Source organism: Trichomycterus rosablanca, chromosome 2, assembly GCF_030014385.1.
Source record: "Trichomycterus rosablanca isolate fTriRos1 chromosome 2, fTriRos1.hap1, whole genome shotgun sequence".
NCBI classification, from domain to species: domain Eukaryota; kingdom Metazoa; phylum Chordata; class Actinopteri; order Siluriformes; family Trichomycteridae; genus Trichomycterus; species Trichomycterus rosablanca.
Genome location: NC_085989.1, coordinates 55902410 through 55922517, shown reverse-complemented (window position 1 = coordinate 55922517; position 20108 = coordinate 55902410). Strand labels below are relative to the sequence as shown.

Here is a 20108-nt window from a genome sequence, read left to right as displayed (position 1 = left end):
CCTCCAGTACCGCCCCAGCCGCTTCTCTGGTGTCTTCTGTTGATTGGTTCATTTATTTAATTGTTTCCTTTGTTTCTGTTATTCCCAATAAACACCCATCACCTACTTGTGGTCTCAACCCTTTTTGTGCATCTACTTTGGGTTCCCCTCTGCTACGGGTTCTCTTGAACCTCCCCATAACAGTACAATCTGGCCAATATGGATCTCTCGAATGCACAAACGGGCGAGGACCTTACTGTGGGGGTGGTCCTGAGCCGCCACTAACAGATTTTTAAGACCTTCACTCAGCAGCTCGTGGACCTGACCCAACAGGTTGCTTGTTTAACCCCTCCAGGGCCTGTTCCTTTTGCTGCCCCCCAGGGGTCATCCATGGCTTCGGCGGGCCCCCTGACCCCAGAGGTCCCTTCGGCGACACCCATTCCCAATCCCAAACCTTTTCATGGAGACCTGGATAGGTGCCGATGTTTCCTGTTTCAGCGCCCTGCCACGTTCGCCACTGACGCCAGTAAGGTGGCTTTTAGGCCACCCTCTGTTGGCACAGTTGTTCGATCCCTCTCCAGGCCCTCATGGACTCGGGTGCTGAGGACAACTTGCTCGACGAGGGGCTGGCGGCCCATGCAGGGTGCACCCTAGATCCCCCGGTCACCGGGTTACCCACCGCACCACGCCTGTGACCCTTGTCCTCTCTGGGAACCACTGGGAGACACTCTCATTTGCTGTTATCAAGGCCCCCCCAGACCCCCCTAGTCCTGAACTACCCCTGGTTGGCGCGCCCCACGATCCCCATATCGACTGGGCCCTATGACAAGTGGTCTGCAGCGATTTCTGCCATGCCAACTGTCTGGTCTCAGCCATTCCACAGTCTGGGGACCGAGCTCGCTTTATGCATTCTTTATTTTTCTTTAGTCTTTTTTAGCATTTCAATATGAATCTGATTTTTTTCCCGTTATGTTTCCTGATGATCTGGTTCATGGTTCCTGCAGCATTCTTTTTGTGTTGTTGTGTTGCCTATCCATTGTCACTGATCAACTTTAGTGCTTTTTGTTCATATAGACATGTTTAGAATTCTTCTGATGCTTTACGCACACACATTCAGGGCAATTTTAGTAGCTCCAGTTGGAGAAATGTGTCTTTTAATCAAGGTAGTATTAACTGGTCAGTTAGAGGACAGATCCCCCTATAATATAACTTCCCTTCTAGATTAGTGATTAGCTGCAGGGAGACCAAGAAAATTGTTTGAACTTTTAAACATGACCTCCCATTTTAAACACAGTAAAGCACAGAACAAAAAAAAATGTCCAATAACTTTAGGAGGTCAGATTTGTGTTACTTGTAATGCTGTTGTAATAATGTCCTCGTATATGATAGTTTACTGCTGGTGAAATGTAAGATCCTGCTGGCTACCTGATCAGTGTCGTGCTGCATATTAGTAGTTTAGTCGCATCACATTTGAGTAAAATAACTTGTGAAGTATTGTGAACCTCTTATGAATGTTTTTCTAACAGCTCACAATTGGCCCCGAGCTAGAATTAGGACACATGTCGATACCGTTGTAGAATGTGGAATGTTGTGTACAGTGGTGTCATCTGAATACTCCTAAATTTTACTCTTATTTTGCCTCTGTTCCAACTTTTGAAGTGTGTTAAAGGCATTAACTTCTACATTTGTTTATATTTACAAAATGCATTGAAACTGATCAGTAAAACATTGGAAATATTGTCAGCTAACAAAAAATTCAAAAGAATGAACACATCACTGATTCTTCTTTTTATTATGTTTTACAAAATTGGAATGTACAACCCCAAATCAGAAAAAGCTGGGACGGTATGAAAAATGTAAATAATAAAAACAGCAATAGTTGATGTCAGAGAGGATGAACCTGAGATGTTTCATCTTTTATCTGCTCAACTTCATTTTATTTATTAATAAACATCCATTCGAACTGGAATGGATCAACCATGTTCTGGTCTGGTAATATGTTTTGGCTTCAGTTGCGGCCCTGACTCACTTGCAGAAGCATTCCTCGCTTAACTGGAAAGCTGAAATGCACAAACCCTTGCCTTACCCAACTTTGAGACATTGTTATGAACTTGGCACAATGCCCAGAAAGGGGGAGAATCTGCCCCCCCCCCATATACTGGCAGGAGCTCAGCCATGGGACAACCCGGCATTTCTGGGTTAAGTTGATCTCCTGCCAGAGCTGAAGGTGCTCCCCAGCTGATGAGAGGTGGGTGATGATAGCTTAATCCAGGGTGTATAAATGCTTTGCAGGTAGTTTTAGGTTGGGATTTTTATTTATTGTATGTGTAACTATTGTGAATTATAATAAAGCTATTATAATCACGAACCAAGCCTGCCTGCTCTCTGATTCCTGAAAGTGAAAGTGTGAATCATCTATAATAAAACGAGTAGAAAAGAGTTTAATTCTTTTCTGTGGAGAAGGATCACAAAGAGCTTTACATGGAAACTCTAATTCAATTCTTCATGCTTCTTACTTGCTGTAAATTTGTTAGAAACCATTTTATTTATACAAATGTATAACTACTATTTAATCAGATTCTAAATATCACAAAGGATGCTCTAGGCTACACTAAGAGGTTGGAGGTAAGTAGGGAGTTTTTCCTTGTCACTGTCGCGCTCTGCTTGCTCAACAGGAGTTTTGGTCCTGAAATCTATAAAGTTGCATTGAGACGGGGTCTATTGTAAAAAGCGCAATACAAATAAATGTACTTTGCTTAAACACTGTAATGTATAGAGTACATTTATTTTTCATGTCAAGTAAAAGTAGACATAAATGCATAGATAATTCTTTATAAAACAACTTTCAAATCACATGTACTCCTGTTTATAAATTTAAAATATCATCATTTACAGTGACTATCACCATAAACTCCATATACAGAAGGAATAACACTGAAATCTTTAAATTGGTTCAATGCTGCAAAATATTGAAATACAAAACAGGTTCTATCAGTTTAACAATGGAGGACGACCAATACTGCATTATTTCTGTTTTGCCCTTCCATCAAATATAATAATAAACTCTTCACCTAATGACTGTGGCCGCAGTGTTGGTAGCCTTTAGCCTTAGTCTGTCTCTATGTAATACTAATTATCTAACTGTTCTAATCCAACCAAGTGACCACAAAATCTGGGTGTAGAGAACCACTGTTCCATTAGTACATTTTGATCTACTTTGCTCTATTCTGGATCACAGTGCAGTACCCTTCTGGGCTGGTGGAGGCTGCATACCAAAGTCGTAACGACACTCTTTTAAGAATCATTTAAAGGCGACACACAAGGTCCTGTGAAGCAAAATTTAGCATGTGGTAATTTCTTGTTCCCACCTTACAATCATCTAAAACAAGGTGCCTCCTGGCCTGTGTTTACATATGCGTGTGCAAGCACCTGTATCTGTTTCAGGGAAAAGGAGACTTCCAGATGGTTGTCATCATTTTAACAAAATTGTACATTGACACAGTTACTGCCAAAGATAAGCCTTAGTTAGAATATACTGTTTACATGTAGAAACACACCATAAGTTCAAAAAATACACTTTCATAATTATTAGATTTAGTAAGTGTGCCATGCCCACCTGCTGTCCCCATGCTGGCTGGCAGGGGGTGGAGTTGCAGATTGACAGAAAGTGCAGTTCATTTTAAACATTCTCTGTCCCCAAGTGTTACTTGCTCTACCTAGGAGCTAGGATTTCTGCATGTAGCTGTCACGTGAACTTATCCTTTTTTCCAGTACTGGTGTTGCAGATTTCTTCTTTTTTTCCTGCTGCTGGTTTGCTGGGTTTCCCTGTTAGGTTGTACTGATGAGTGTTTGGGTTGTTGGAACAAATACCTGGTGACCTTATTGTTTCTTCTCCAGTCTGTACCATCTTTCCACCATGTTTTGTGGCAAACACGTGGGGTGCAGTGCTTCTGCTCTAGTTACTTGGTTTTTATTTTCTTTTGAGCCACATTATTGTTTTGTACTTGTTACGCACCTCTTTTGCCAGCACTCACCAACTTGTGACAGTAAGCTTTACCCACCCTGTGCACGGTGTTTCTGGACGTAGGGCTTCAGCAATCAACGTTGTTGATTAATGACGAGTTTTCATGAGCTCATGTTATTAATTTAAAATTATCTTATCTTTTTATTTTTTCAAGCAGTGCCATCTGATAAGTCAAGGTTTCAGCGGTTCAGTAGTTGTTTTCGGCTTTTTCTCATTGTCCTCACTGGTTCTTCTCTCCCACTCTTCTTTTCTAATTCTTTTTCGTTCTTCATACTCTTTCTTCATTTTTAGTTTGTATTCCTCATACTCTCGCTCTCTCTTCTCTCTTTCTCTTCTTTCTGCTTCTTTCCACTGTTCTCTTTCCTCTTCTCTTTTACGTCTTTCATCTTCTCTTTTCTTCTTAAATGTTCTTATTTCCTCTTGTTTTTCTTCCTGTTCTTTTACAACCCCAATTCCAATAAAGTTGGGACATTGTGTAAAACGTAAATAAAAACAGAATACGATGATTTGCAAATCCTTTTCAAACCATATTCAATTGAATACACTTCAAAGACAAGATATTTAATGTTCAAATGGATAAACTTTATTTGTTTTGTAAATATTCACTCATTTTGAATTTATTGCCTGCAACACGTTCCAAAGAAGTTGGGACAGGGGCAACAAAAGACTGGGAAAGTTAAGGAATGCTCAAAAAACACCTGTTTGGAACATTCCAACAGATTAATTGGAAACAGGTAAATGTCATAAATGGGTATAAAGGGAGCATACCCAAAAGGCTCAGTCGTTCACAAGCAAGGTTCACCACTTTGTGAACAACTGCGTCAGCAAATAGTCCAACAGTTTAAGAACAACGTTTCTCAACGTGCAATTGCAAGGAATTTAGGGATTCCATCATCTACAGTCCAAAATATCATCAAAAGATTCAGAAAATCTGGAGAAATCTGTGCAAGTAAGCGGCAAGGCCGAAAACCAACATTGAATGCCCGTGACCTTCGATCCCTCAGGCGGCACTGCATTAAAAACCGACATCATTCTGTAACGGATATTACCAAAGAGGAAAAGGACTGTCCGGATTGTTATCAGCGCAAAGTTCAAAAGCCAGCATCTCTGATGGTATGGGGGTGTGTTAGTGCCTATGGCATGGGTAACTTGCACATCTGTGACAGCACTATTAATGCTGAAAGGTACATACAGGTTTTGGAGCAACATATGCTGCCATCCAAGCAACGTCTTTTTTAGGGACGTCCCTGCTTATTTCAGCAAGACAATGCCAAGCCACCTTCTGCACGTGTTACAACAGCGTGCCTTCGTAGTAAAAGAGTGCGGGTACTAGACTGGCCTGCCTGCAGTCCAGACCTGTCTCCCATTGAAAATGTGTGGCGCATTATGAAGCGCAAATTATGACAACGGAGACCCCGGACTGTTGTCCAACTTCTTTGGAATGTGTTGCAGGCATCAAATTCAAAATGAGTGAATATTTGCAAAACACAATAAAGTTTATCCGTTTGAACATTAAATATCTTGTCTTTGTAGTGTATTCAATTGAATATGGGTTGATATCGTATTCTGTTTTTATTTACGTTTTACATAACGTCCCAACTTCATTGGAATTGGGGTTGTATAATTTATACTAATTAATTATGTCTGTAATAAAAAAGAAATTAGATTTGTGTCAAATCTTCAGAGGAGCATCCAGATGATCAAATTTACCTTTATAACCTTCCGAACCTGTTCACCTGTAACACAGAACGGGAACGTTAGTGGTTCTTTATATCAGCAACAAAGGAGCTTCCCTAGTAAACATCTTCAATTTAGTACAAGTCTAAGGACACAAACCTGCAGTAACAATAGAGGTAGAAAAAAGACTTCTGTTTATTTTTACTAAACAGAGATGTTAGTAAGACAGTCTGTTAGATAAGCCAGAGGTTTCAGCACTTGGGTGCTGGGTCAGAGAATATTCTTGATGCCTGTCTTCCTCAAGATCTGATTGGTGGATGAAGATAAGATAGACTTGTATCTCAGATTGCGGTTTGATGAGTTCTCTAAAGTAGCTCTGGCTGGTCCAGTTTTGGATTTTTTAGACAAGTGTGATTATTTGAAATTTAATGTGGAGAAAGTGCAGCAGTGGGGAGATGTGGCAGCATTTAGGTTGGCAGGCCACTGCATTTTGAATCAGTTAAAGGGATTCTGATTGTGGACAGCAGGAGACCTGCCAAAAGGGTGTTACAATAGTCCAGCCTGCAAATGACAAGAGAGTGGACAAGAAGCTGAGTGACCTTCACAGACAGGAATAATCAAAGCTGGGGAGCAAAGGAGGAACTGACATGATCTTGTCAGGTTAACAACATGTGCCAAAGAGGACAGCTTGTTATTTAGGACAACAACACATTTTCATGTATCATCAGATGGTTTCAAAGCAACTTACAACTGTTACTGAATACAGTGCAGGTAATTAAGGGTTAAGGACCTTGCTCAGGTGCCGTACAGTGGGAACTTGGCAGTGGTGGCGCTTTAATCAGCAACCTTCTGATCACTAGTTCAGTGCCTTAACCTCCCTGCTACCGCTGCCCTGAACTGAAACTCCAGAAATATAAATCAGCTCAGTCTTACTGCATAGAAAAGACTTAGTAAGACCCCTCTTGAAAGACTGTATGGAAGGGATGTATATAAGCAAGACATAAAAGTGCACTAATAACTTCTTACACTTCAGTATACAATAAGTAACCCAGAAACTAGTGTAGCGCCCCCTAGCACACCTAGCTGTGTTTGGAAAGCACACTCCCCGAATTCTTTTATCAGCTTTAGAAATCTCTTTCTTAAAGGTAATATTAGGATTTAAAAGGGTAGCAAAATAAAAGTTATATTGTTAATGCAAACTACTATTAGTTAAACCAGACAAACTCGTTTGAAGTTCTTATATCTGACATAGCCAACAAATGTTCATCTGATAAAACTAGTATGTTTAAGCTGGTTACTGTTTATCGACCCCCTGGTCCTTACTCAGAATTTCTTAACGAATTTGCTGATTTTCTTTCTAAATTAGTTTTATCAACTAAAAAAGCTTTAATTGTTGGTGACTTTAATATTCATTATGAGGATAAATGTAATCCACTCAAAATTGCGTTTGACTCTATTTTAGAATCTTTAGGCATTACCGAAAATGTAACAGGACCCACTCACCGCTGTAAACATACCTTAGATTTAATACTTACTTATGGTATAAACATAAACAACCTGGAAATTGTACCACAGAATGACTTAATTTCTGATCACTTTCTACTAATTTATGAAGTGTCCCTGTCCAATAAGGTACAGCAACCAAATCGTTTCAAATGTAAGCGCACTATTACTTCTGCAACTGCAGCAGCGTTCATAAACTGCCTACCAGAATTACCAAATATATCAGCATCGGAACCTAAAGAACTAGATCAGGCAACTCAAAACCTAGAGACTGTATTGCGCACAACCTTAGATAACGTAGCCCCACTCAAAACCAAACTGATTAGGGAGAAAAAACTTGCTCCATGGTACAATGACCACACATGTGCTCTTAAACAAGCAGCACGGAAATTAGAACGCAAATGGCGTCACACTACACTGGAAGTGTATAAGATTGCTTGGAAAGATGCTCTATCTGAGTATAAACACGCCCTTATAAAAGCTAAATCTTCATATTATTCGTCCCTAATAGAGAAAAATAAGAACAATCCTAGATTCCTATTCGAGACAGTGTCCAAATTAACTAAAAACGTCAATGAAACTGAATCTAATATACCACCCAACTGTACCAGCGATGAGTTTTTAAAATTCTTTAATGACAAGATAGAAAAAATACGACTTCAGAGTCAGAGTGTGTCACTTGCCAATGTTAAGTATGGACTCACTCTGAGCAGCATTGGTGAGAATAGTGACGATAATAGAAACGCGTTAATCCAACTAAATTCCTTTAATCCAATATCCCAAAATGAACTAACTGCGTTGATTACATCATCAAAGTCATCATCGTGTATACTCGATCCTGTTCCAACTCGTTTACTTAAAGATTTACTCCCAGCTATTGTAGAGCCCCTGCTTACATTAATCAATGCATCCCTTAGCCTTGGGTATGTACCTAAATTGTTTAAAAGCGCTGTTATTAAACCCCTGATTAAAAAACCTAATCTTGATCTGTCACGTGGGAGAGAAAGGACTCAAACGCGGAGGTTTAAATAAATAAAAGTTTATTTATTAACAGAAAAACACAGAACATCACACACAAGACAGAACTCAAAAACAAACATAAGGAACCCCGATGGACTTCAGCTGGGGAATGCAGGCAGCAACAAAAAGAAAAGAAGAAAACTAAAAGACGCTGGGCGCGAACCCCGGCCGCTCGGGTGAGAGCCGGGCGCGTAACCAGCGCGCTGCTGCAGCGGGGGAAAAGCAGATGACTACATGCGCTTAAGGCGCTACAATTATTTGAAGCTACAAAGCCTCGAAATCGCCTCAGGCGCAGTTCGAGGTAACAGACGGCTCCGTTATCAGCCGCAGCTAGAGCCAATCTGTTAAAGCACACGAAAAGGGTGCAGATTCGAACCGGGTGAGCTGGCAGAACGGCCACGCGCTTGGCGGTGTCGCCACCCAGCGGTTGCAGAATCCCAGACTAAATGTTTTACGCTACAAAGCCCCGAAATCGCCTCAGGCGCAGTTCGGGGTAACAGACGGCTCCTTCATCAGCCGCAGCTAGAGCCAATCTGTTAAAGCACACAAAAAGGGTGCGGATTCGAACCGGGGAGGCTGGCAGGACAGCCGCGCACTTAGCGGTGTCGCCACCCAGCGGTTGCAGAATCCCAGAATAATTATTTTAAGCTACCGAAAACCCCGAAATCGCCCCTGGCGAAGTTCGGGGGAAACAGAGGGCTCCGTCATCAGCCGCAGCTAGAGCCACTCTGTTATGCAAACTGAGTAAAGAGAACCGGTTAACAAAGCAGTTACACAAGCTCCTAGTGCGGATTCGAACCGGGGGTGCTGGCAGACCACCCGAGTGTCTTACCGAGACGCCACCCACCGGCTGCCGAATACCACAGCTAGATTAGCTAGGTAAACATTAGCGGGGAGAGGACCAGCGCCGTGTCACGGGGCTGGCTTCACCCGCTAATGCTAAATGCTAATGGGTAAAATAAACACAGTACGAGGACTGCACGACATCGCACCACGCTACTTCTAAGAAGGTAAAAGAAAAGCTAATTACCTCAACCTTGCAGTCTACACACCCTGATGGCCTAATGCCACCGGGGGTACCTCTAAAACTACAAAAGAAGCGTGGGGGAGCCGTCAGCAGTCCCCACGGACACCGCAGTGCCCCAAAACAAAAGGAGCAAACAAGACAAAAGGTGCGACACCTGCAGCCAGGCGGCGTGCCCTTAAATAAGGGAGCCGCAGCTGCAGGTCGTTCACCCTAACGAGCTGGCCTCTTATTAAAGGCCTAGCTCTGTACTGCTCTGTAAGGCCTGTGACATCAGGGAAGAGTGGTAAGTCCCACAAACGCCACAGAACCATTACATGATCCACATGTTTTATCTAACTATAGGCCAATTTCAAACCTTCCTTTTGTCTCAAAGATATTAGAAAAAGTTGTTTCCAAACAGTTATGTTCTTATCTGAATGAAAATTGTATTCATGAAAAATTTCAATCAGGATTTAGACCCAACCATAGTACCGAAACCGCATTAATTAGAGTAGTTAACGAATTGTTAATGTCTTCTGATAATGGATGTGTCTCCTTTCTTGTTCTATTAGATCTTAGTGCAGCGTTTGATACAGTCGATCATAACATTTTACTGGATAGGCTAGAAAATACAGTAGGTGTTGAAGGACTCGCTCTCTCTTGGTTTAAATCATATTTGACTGACCGCTCGCAATTTGTTTATGTAAATAATAAATGCTCAGAAACTACAAAAGTAAAGTGTGGTGTTCCACAGGGGTCGGTACTGGGACCCCTATTATTTACACTCTATATGCTTCCACTAGGTGAAATTATTCATAAACATGGCATAAATTTTCACTGCTATGCAGATGACACACAGCTGTATATATCAGCCAAACCAAATGATACTGACACAATCAGTAAGATAGAAGATTGTGTAAACGACATAAAAAACTGGATGTCGTGTAATTTTCTTTTACTTAATTCAGATAAAACTGAGGTTTTACTTGTTGGCTCTAAAGCTGCAAGAGACAAGTTGTCTAACCTGGTGCTAAACCTAAACACTTTCTCTGTTACTCCCAGCTCTGATGTAAAAAACTTAGGTGTCACATTAGATTCAGATCTCTCTTTTGATACACACATTAATAATATTACTATAGTTGCTTTCTATCATTTGCGTAATATTTCTAAAATAAGAAATATACTATTTGCTAATGACGCCGAAAAACTGATCCATGCGTTTATAACTTCTCGGTTAGATTATTGTAATGCTCTTCTAATTGGATGCTCTGGTAGATAGATCCATAAACAAACTCCAGTTAGTTCAAAACGCAGCAGCTCGAGTGCTAACTAGAACAAAAAAATTTGATCATATTAGTCCAGTTCTATCGTCGCTACACTGGCTGCCAGTTAAATTCCGCATTGATTACAAAATACTTTTACTAACCTATAAAGCGCTAAATGGTTCGGCTCCACAGTATCTGAGTGAGCTTATTAATCACTACAACCCAGCACGTCCACTTCATTCACAAGATGCAGGGTTACTTATAGTTCCTAAAATTAAAAAGACCACAGCTGGTGGAAGAGCATTTTCTTACAAAGCTCCACAACTTTGGAATAATCTTCCTGCCTCTGTTCGGGATTCGGACACAGTCTCAATGTTTAAGTCTAGACTGAAAACATATTTATTTTCTCAGGCTTTTGATTAGTATAGACAAAGGCGCAGAGCTTGGGGGTTCTTGGTGATAGAAACTTGTGGTGATCAGGGATGTTGGGTTGCTGTCGTTCTGCCTCTCTTGTCCGATCACTCCGGTTTGGGTAGGAGAGGTGGGCGCTGATGTCCTATGAAAGCCTTCATGATCTTGTTACCTGCTCGCTCTCCACTTTAGTTATGCTGTAATAATTAGGGCTGCCGGAGTCTAAAACTCTCTGTAAATCTGTTTTACTCAACTAGCATTGTACATTATTAACTACATTCCTTGTTGTTTTACTCCAAGGGCATTCTGATGGAAACCTGTTTACCCGCCGAGGTTAAGGATTAAAGTCGAGACTGCCGTGACAACGATGCTGCTCCTGTCAGATATGACGAGTCTGGAGTAATTTGCACCAAGAACGACTACAGACTTTATTGAAGACTAGAGCGGATAACAACTCTATTATTATTTATTTGTTTATTTATCTATTTATTACCAGTTATGACTTTTAGATCATTTAATTCTGTGTTTGTATGATTTGTGTAAATCGTGTATTTATTTAAAGTGTCCTCCAGGCCACCCAAGAAGGATGGGCCCTGCTGAGTCTGGTTCCTCTCAAGGTTTCTTCCTGTAATTTTCAGGGAGTTTTTCCTTGCCACAGTCGCCATCGGCTTGCTCAACAGGGGTTTCTGTATCTGTTGGTCCTGGATTTTGTAAAGTTGCTTTGAGACAATGTCTATTGTAAAAAGCGCTATATAAATAAAGTTGACTTGACTTGACAAATAATGCAACAGTTAATCTCGACTATAGCTCCCAAAACCTTAGTTATCAACCTTGTGAAGTTGCTTTATTAACTTTTCCTCCAGAGGGCTCATAAAAGAAGCCGTTTGTTTGAATCAGAGATCAACAACACTGAAGAGTGTAGGGAAAGTTTGGAGTTCCCTGTCTGGTGGGCCATAAAATCCAGTAGATAAGAAAGCTTTAGAATAAGACACACCTGGTCCTGGCTGCCCCGAGAGGAGAGGCTGTGCCAGCACTCTCCCAATGTACCAAATACCACCACATTCAGGCGCAATTCTTCCCCAAATTTCCTTATGGGATTAATAAAGTTCATCACCCCCAACTTCAACTCCCTCCCAGATCCTGGCCAGCTGGCTCACTTACTGGCCCAGGTGAAAGACAGTGGATGACTGCTTACATTTTATCTTATTATTACTGTAACTGTAAATATTAGTTTTTCATTTTAATTTTTTTATTGTTACATTGTTGTTACTACTTGCTCTGTTTTTCTTACATTTTCAGATTTCTCTACCTCGACCAATGGTAAAGCATCTAAAATATGACAATTAACCTGAATGCAGCAACCAGCGCTCTAAACTACGAGAGCAAACATCAACATATTTTCAGATTCAAATTTTATATGTATGTCTGTAACTTTTAAAAAATATATATTTAAATGACAATTTTCTACTGTCATTATTATTTGTATTATACAGTGGACACTTGAGTTACGAATGGTTTAACATACGAACATTTTGGGTTATGAGCGATCTTTTTCAACTTCACGTACGAACAAATTTCGGATTACAAACCAAAATTCGCGAAACACGTGACGTCACGAACAAGTTGTCTCTAGGCGTCTCTCTCTCTATATATAATATATATACAGTGAGCGAACATTTGGGCAGTAAACAGAAGGGACAGTGAGTGAGAGAGAAGAAGGAAGTCGCTGAGTAAAGTATTCTTACTTTCATGCAGTTACACCTGCAGAATACAACACTACTGAAATAAAGAAGGAAATAATAGAGAAATATGAGAGTTATTGTTGTTTCTGGTAGATACATTTTATATAAAAGAATGAATGTATTATGGTGTATGGTGCAGCACACGTACTGTACTGAAATGTGATGTGTGTTTATGTACAGTACTACTGTGTATTGTTGTTTATTATTGTTTATTACAGGGATGTCTGTTCTATAATTTAAGATTATTTGGGTTTGGGAGGTCTGGCACGGATTAGTTCTATTTACATTATTTCTTATGGGAAAAATAGGTTTAAATAACAAACACTTTGACTTAAAAACAGCCCTTCAGAACCAATTACATTCGAAAGTCAAGGGTCTGTATTTCATAAATGTGTAACTAAGCTTTGGCAATATGAATGTCCATATTTTGTCTTGCCAATAAAGCTACGTTTGAGTCTGAGTGAAGTCCTGTGGAATATGAAGGTTGGAATTTTCCAAAAGATGTTCATGATCCAAGGGAATACCAGGCTGTTGGAGGTTGGCAGCATCTTCACTAGACAGAATGCACCCTCATACCATGACAGTTGTTGGCATTTTCAACTTTTACTGGTATCAGTCTGGGGGGGGTCCTAATCACAGTAGCATGACTTTGTTTTATTCAATGTCATCTGATGGCTCAAATGTCACCCACATTCATTAGTGGTTTCCATTATTGTCCTATATGGAGTGACATTTCTCCAGATTTCCTGAATCTTTTCACAATATTATGCACAGTAGATGGTGAAAAGCCTAAGTTATTTGTAATCTTGCATTAGAAAGTGTTCTTTTTAAACTGATTGGAAATTCTCTCTTGCTTGTACCAACTGATCCTTTGGTGGATCCTTATTTTATACCCCATCATGATTCCCTCACCTGTTACCAACTCACCTGCTCACCTGTGGAACCCTGTAAATGGAATACTCTAAAGCAGGAGCGAGCAAACTTTTTGGCTCAATGGCCACTCTGGGTTTTAAATTTTGACAGAAGAGCCAGGCCAGTGGGGAGCAGATTGTGGGGATGAGCTACTCTAACTCACTTTCTTAATTGCTTATCCAATCGGTTGGGTGGTGCTGGAGCCTATCCCAGCTTTTCAATGGGTGCAAGGCACACAGTAACACCCTGGACAGGGCGCCAGTCCATCTCAGGGCAGACACACACATTCACCTATAGGTCAATTCAGTGTCTCCAGTTAACCTGACTGCATGTTTTTGGACTGTGAGAGGAAACCAGAACTCCCGGAGGAAACCCACGCAGACACGGGGAGAACATGCAAACTCAACACAGAAAGGACCCAGACCGCCCCGTCTGGGACCTTCTTGCTGTGAGGCGACAGTGCTACCCACAGAGCCACCGTGACACCCGGGGATGAACTAATATAAATTAAATTTAAGACTACTTCAGAAGTAGAGATGACATACTTTACCAGCCCTATCTTTCCATTTCAATAGGAACAGTGTTCTTGATCACCCATTTTTGCCAGCGTATCAACTCGGCTTTAGCAGTGGTCGGTATTGTTTAGCGTGTACCATCTAGTGGAATCAACTGAAATGCAAGGTATTGATGGTAATGAAATGAGTGCAGTCATTAGGACAATTTTGTAAATACTCGACAGGCCAGATTAAACAGATCAACCACTTAACCAATTAACAAAACGTCCCAACTTTTTTGGAAATGTGGTTTGTAGAAACTCACAGTGTAAATGTGGAGGTTCTACATTAAAGTCTTTCTTTCTTACCTGGAACCGTTTGCACAGTTTCCTTCTCCAGGCTGATGTGCTGAACCACACAGGTGTATCCGTGTTCCTTCAGCTCCTCAGGTGAGACTCTCAGAATGGCTCTCTTCTGGAAGCTTCCATCCTGGTTGGGTAGAGTCTCTCTGATCTCCACGTCCTCGTGCACTTCTTCTCCGTCCTTCTGCCAAAACATCAGCAGTCCTCTGGGGTAGAAACTTGTAGCGTGGCACACCACCTCTGGGGAGGGGAAGTGCTTGTGGAAGACAAACACCTCAGCAGGAACTGTGGAGACCGGGGTAAACATTACAGACTGCAGGACTGAGCTCAGACAATAAAAGTGAATAATATTTGGACACTAATGAATCTCTACTTTAATTGATTAATAGAGATGTACAGCCGATTCCAGTTCTGACTTCTTCACACACATAATGGCTACTCAGTTTTCTCTTTTATTTTGGCTAAATATACACATGAAAGCAGATCTGACATTAATTCTTTACTTCGGTTCACATGAAGCAGCAGAGTTTAAAAGACGTTCACCTCTGCTTTGTTCTGGTCAGGGTCAGAGCGGGTCTGATTAATTGAGCAAAAGACAGGAAACACCTTGGACATGTTGCCAGTTCATCACAAGGCACACACACACACACTTTCACTCCTGTAAAGCAACCTTGAGATTGTGAAAGCTGCTATATAAATCAAACGTATTATTATTGGCACCCCGTCCAGGGTATTTCTTCCTTATGCCCAGTGTTTTTCTGTGAAACCGGACCCATCGTGACCCTGACCAGGATAAAGTGATTGATGAATACTAACTAAAATTAATGTAGTGTTGCTATCTGCACACACACACACACACAATTTCCAGTGGCTCCAGTTAACATCAATGCAGGTCTTGGGAGGTCTTGGGAGAAAACAGAAACTCCAGGAGGAAACCCATACAGACATGAGGAGAACATGCAAACTCCACACAGAAGGAACGATTCCAGAACCAAGACCCTTCTTGCTGTAAGGCGACCGTTCAACCGTGGCTAAGTGGGTAGCACTGTCGCCTCACAGCAAGAAGGTCCCGGGTTCGTTCCCAAGGTGGGGTGGTCCGGGTCCTTTCTGTGCAGAGTTTGCATGTTCTCTCCGTGTATGTATGGGTTTACTCCGGGAGCTCCGGTTTCCTCCCACAGTCCAAAGACGTGCAAGTGAGGTGAATTGGAGATACAGAATTGTCCATGACTGTGTTTGATATCACACAGCGTTGTCTGATTCCCACCGGTGTGGAACACATAGCATCACCTAGTACTGATACAACACAGGTACAGGTACAGACGGTATCACACAGCGTCGTCTGATTCCCACCGGGGTGGAACACAAGTTTAAAAGTGAAACAGGGAGGAAAATCCAGATAAACACAGATACACGTGGAGCTGTAACACTGGATCTGACGCTTATTCCACACTAATGCAGATTCGTCTCATATTTGCACTTTGATGATGTTTTACTGCACCGCAGTGAGCAAAGTGCAAAACGCTTCTCATGTGAATGCGCCCGAACACACATTGAAGTCTGAAACATCTGAATCGGAGTCTTTATCAGTCTGACACATGAACATCGTTAATTAGAGATTTGCAACTGGAATCAGACTAGATTAGAAATGGCAGATTTTTCTTTGTTTTAAACAACCAATCAGTGATCATCAGATTATTGATTTGTTTGTTTGTTTATTAGGATTTTAACGTCATGTTTTACACTCTGGTTACATTCATGACAGGAACGGTAGTTATACTCATTACACAAGATTCATCACTTCTCAAGGTTATTATATCGTCTGGCCCATAGTACTAGAAAAGTTGACGCTGTGTGTTCCACCTGACCCGTAGTTTAAGGATAAACAGTAAAGACGTCTGGGACGCCTGTCTATGTAAGACAGAGATATCACCATGGATGAAATCGCTATAGGAGCGTCATTGTGTGGCAGTAGAACTGGAACACTGTACTATTGGTGACGACCGGTAGTATAAGTTACTTGGTCTGCTGTAAGTCTGTGGGATAGTCTTACTATTTAGTATTGTAATTTCCCCGTTAATATGTATAATTAATCCCTTATAATAACGTGTATCTCTCTTGTTTTAATTTCATATTCTCTAAATTGTAGGGTATATTCTACAATATTTTCTTTAATTTTTATCTCTCTTGTTTGAATTTCACGTTGTCTTAATTGTAACTAAATGTTTGCAAGAAGTCTTTCTGAGGTTCTAGATCTCAGGAATGTTTTAATGCTTTTAATTAATTTTTTCCTTATGTAAAGCACTTTGAATTGCCACTGTGTATGAAAGGTGCTATACAAATAAACTTGCCTTGCCTTACAGCTCGAGCTTCTGAGAAATGTTGAGAATCAGATTCAGCGTCTCCCAGAGTCTAAAACGCTTCTGGTTCAAAATAAAGCTTAACGTGGTTTAATGTAGTAAAAGAAGGAGACAGGAGCACTAAACTTCTCTCCATTATTACTGCTCATAAGTTCCTCCACTAATCACATTCCTCACTCGTTTTGCCATGTGAATGCGCCCTAAATGTGAATAAGTGAACTCTCTCATGAGTTGGTGATGTGTGGATGGATGAGAGTGAAGGACAGGAACAGATAATTTAGGATGGATGTTTCTCTTCCACATCCTGATGATGAAAAAGCGAGGAAATAAGCAGCAGGTTTTCAGTGATGAACAGAGTAACAGAGAGGATAAAATACTTTACCTTCCCTCTCCAGAGTCTCTCTGCTGTACGATAAATACTTCTTTATCCACTCGACACAGTCTATCTTCAGGTAGTGCTCCTTAAGCTTGTAATAGCCAACGTTAGGATCCCACTTGTTTTTAATGATCACTGCTTTGGCATTAGCTGCTGTCCAGGTGATGGTGTTCAGATCAAAGCTGAGGAAATCTTCTCCGTTATAACCGTACTGCATGTGTCCTCTCACGGTGCCGTCATCATCGAGCTCGCAGCCGTACATCTCCTGCCATGTGTGTACTCCTGCACACACACACCCAAGTATAAGCGTGATGGAATCACCTGAGCGTCTTCTTCTAACTACGTCACAATACATTGTACAAACACTGTATAGTCAGACAGATGTGGACACCCCACCATGAGCCTCTATTGGATTTATTTTATGTTCCTGACCTTGTTTACCTTAAGTTGACATCATCTTTGTCGTCATCACATCGGCTTCATAGAGTGATCGGCCCACCTACCATGGAGTTTAGCAGGCAGGCTCGGTTAGAGAATCCTGCACCTCTGCGCTGCCGTATATGGCCGGCATTTGAGGCATGGAGGCGCAGTCGACTGGTGTGTTGGTTCCTTGTAACTGACAGTCACGAAAGTCACCTGTTGTCATCTTGTTGAGGATCTTGTTAATTCGCTCCAGGTGGAGGTGTATCTATTTATCACGCTTTCTTCCCCACTAAGTTGCCAGCTCCTCCGTTGGCCACCTGCTTAATTGATGATTTTGTATTTCAGCCTGTTCACAAAATCCACGGCAGGTGGGCCCGTTCACATAGCTTATTAATTCCTCTTTTCCTTCTAAGTTTCAATTTCAGTGTTTAAAAGCTCTGCAAAGTAACACAGAATTAAGCTGTTTAAATAGTACAGTAAATAGTAAAGATAAACAGATGTTTTTACCCTCAGTCCGATTAAAGAACCGCATTATTATTGGCAGATCCACTTCGAATCGCTCCTGATTAGCCTGTGAGTTCAGAGTGTTTATATTCCAGTAATCCGGATAATCGACCTTCTTCATCCAGTCCGCCTTTGGGATTGTTCTCCTGATGTTGCTGTCATAGTAGTTAATCTGCTCTCCATCCACAATACCCACTTCAGTGTATTCTGGGAAATCGATTCCTCTGACTCCAGTGATGATGTATTGATAGGAGTGGGTTCCTGTAAAAAAAGAAAATCAATTTGAATAAATGATCATAAGCTGGATGCCCTTCCTGATGCAACTTTATATGGCCACAAGTATTTGGACACCTAAACATCCCATTTTACAAACTAACAGTATATTGTCTAAGCAATTGAAAGTTCAGAACCTTGCTCATGGTGCCCAACAGTGGCAACCTGGCAGTGGTGGGGCTTGAACTAGCGACCTTTGGATTACTAGTCCAGTACCTTAACAACTAGGCTACAACTGCCCCAAGTCTGCTCTTTTCAGCTGTAACAGCCACTCTTCTGAGAAGCCTTTTCACAAGGAATTTGTGCCCATTCATTCAAAAGAGCATTTGTATGCCTGGGCACTGATGTTGGTCAAGAAAGTCTTAGTCGATGTTCCAGTTAATTCCAGAGCTGTTGAGTGGGGCTGAGGTCAGGGCTCCGTCTTTATAGAGCTTTGTGCACAGGGGTACAGTCATGCCGGAACAGGAGGGTACCTTCCCTAAACTGTTGCTGCAAAGTTGGAAGCACGTCTTTTGTTTATAATTGATATTCAGGGGTGTCCACATACTATTGGTCAAATAGTGTACTTGTTAAAAAATAACAATACAAAAGGATAGTGGGTGCTGAGGATCTGGGTTTGAGAGTGACCCCCTGTCACTTTGTGGCTATGTGTTCCTTCTGGTCCTCCCGATTCCTCTTAATTCCGAACAATGCAGAAGGTGGATTTACCACTGCATCAAGTGTGATTGACTTAGATTGTAGATGTGCAACAGTTTGAGGAAGGCCCTTTCTTTACTCTTTATTAATGCACATGGGTTCGAAATCAGGGGCAGGTGTAGCCTAGCGGTTAAGAAACTGGACTAGTAATTTAAAGGTTGCTGGTTCAAGCCCCACCACTGCCAGATTGTCACTGTTGGGCCCTTGAGCAAGGCCCTTAACCCTCAATTGCTTAGATAATATAGTGTTCCATTACTGTAAGTCACTTTGGATCAAAGCATCTGTTAAATGCTGAAAATGTAAATGTATTGTAAAGGTATTGGAAAAAAACAATAATAATTTACTGTCATTAAGATTCATTAGAATATAATAATACATTATTCGAATGAAACAAGATGCTGAACCCACCTGCTGATGAACGATGAAGAGAAAACATAAGAAGAACCAGAAGTTTCATCACAATGCTACCGTTCTTCATCTCTCAATCCAAACTCTAACCAAATCCCATCAAAAAGAAACCAAAACAATGATCCACCACTTTATTATCTTAGTAAAGGTGCGGATTTTGGGATGAGAAGAACGTCTGGAACGATCCCTGTCTCTCTCTTTCTCTCTCAACAGGAACGGTCTACCTGTAATCAGGAGGAGGGATTTGGAGCTGAATTTGGACCAGTCAAAATTCAGGATTTAGTTCTGAGTCACCAGTGTGCAGGTTCATGCAGAAAGTGAAAGCAGCAGATGGTGGAGAAAAAAAAAACATGTCATTAAGTGCTGTTGAGTGGACTTCGTCTCCTGGTGACCAAATGGATGGTGTCCCTCCAGAACATACTGTCTTTGGTTTGGGTCTACAGGCTTTTTAATGGCTCATTTGTTCGTTCGTTCTGTTTTACCAGTGCATTATCCTATTCAAAGTCGCGGTGGGTAAAATGTACTAGGTAGGAAAGGTAGGAAACACACTGGACATGTTGCCAGTCCATCACAGTGCACACATTCATACTTACTTGCTTTTGCGGCAATCGTGCAGTTGTTTCCTGTGGCGGTGCTGCGGTCAGTTTGTGTCTTACTTTCTTACTGCTGGATCCGT

General features: G+C 41.3%; 2 protein-coding genes across 2 annotated transcripts in view; both read right to left on the bottom strand.

The window, feature by feature from the left end:
* Nucleotides 1-4389, bottom strand: part of LOC134302507 (alpha-tectorin-like) — a 47989-nt gene extending 43600 nt beyond the window's left edge. The window contains exon 1 of the mRNA XM_062987632.1: nucleotides 4311-4389. Coding sequence (XP_062843702.1) covers nucleotides 4311-4389 — 79 coding nt within the window. The remainder of the gene's footprint in view (nucleotides 1-4310) is intronic.
* Nucleotides 4170-19502, bottom strand: LOC134335772 (BOLA class I histocompatibility antigen, alpha chain BL3-6-like). Its single transcript, XM_063018372.1, has 6 exons — nucleotides 19433-19502; nucleotides 18059-18316; nucleotides 17135-17410; nucleotides 14402-14680; nucleotides 5714-5739; nucleotides 4170-4440 (listed from the first exon to the last, which is right to left on the bottom strand). The coding sequence occupies exons 1-6, from the start codon at nucleotides 19500-19502 to the stop codon at nucleotides 4414-4416; spliced, it is 936 nt and encodes a 311-aa protein (XP_062874442.1). The 3' UTR covers nucleotides 4170-4413.
* Nucleotides 19503-20108: the final 606 nt, after the last annotated feature.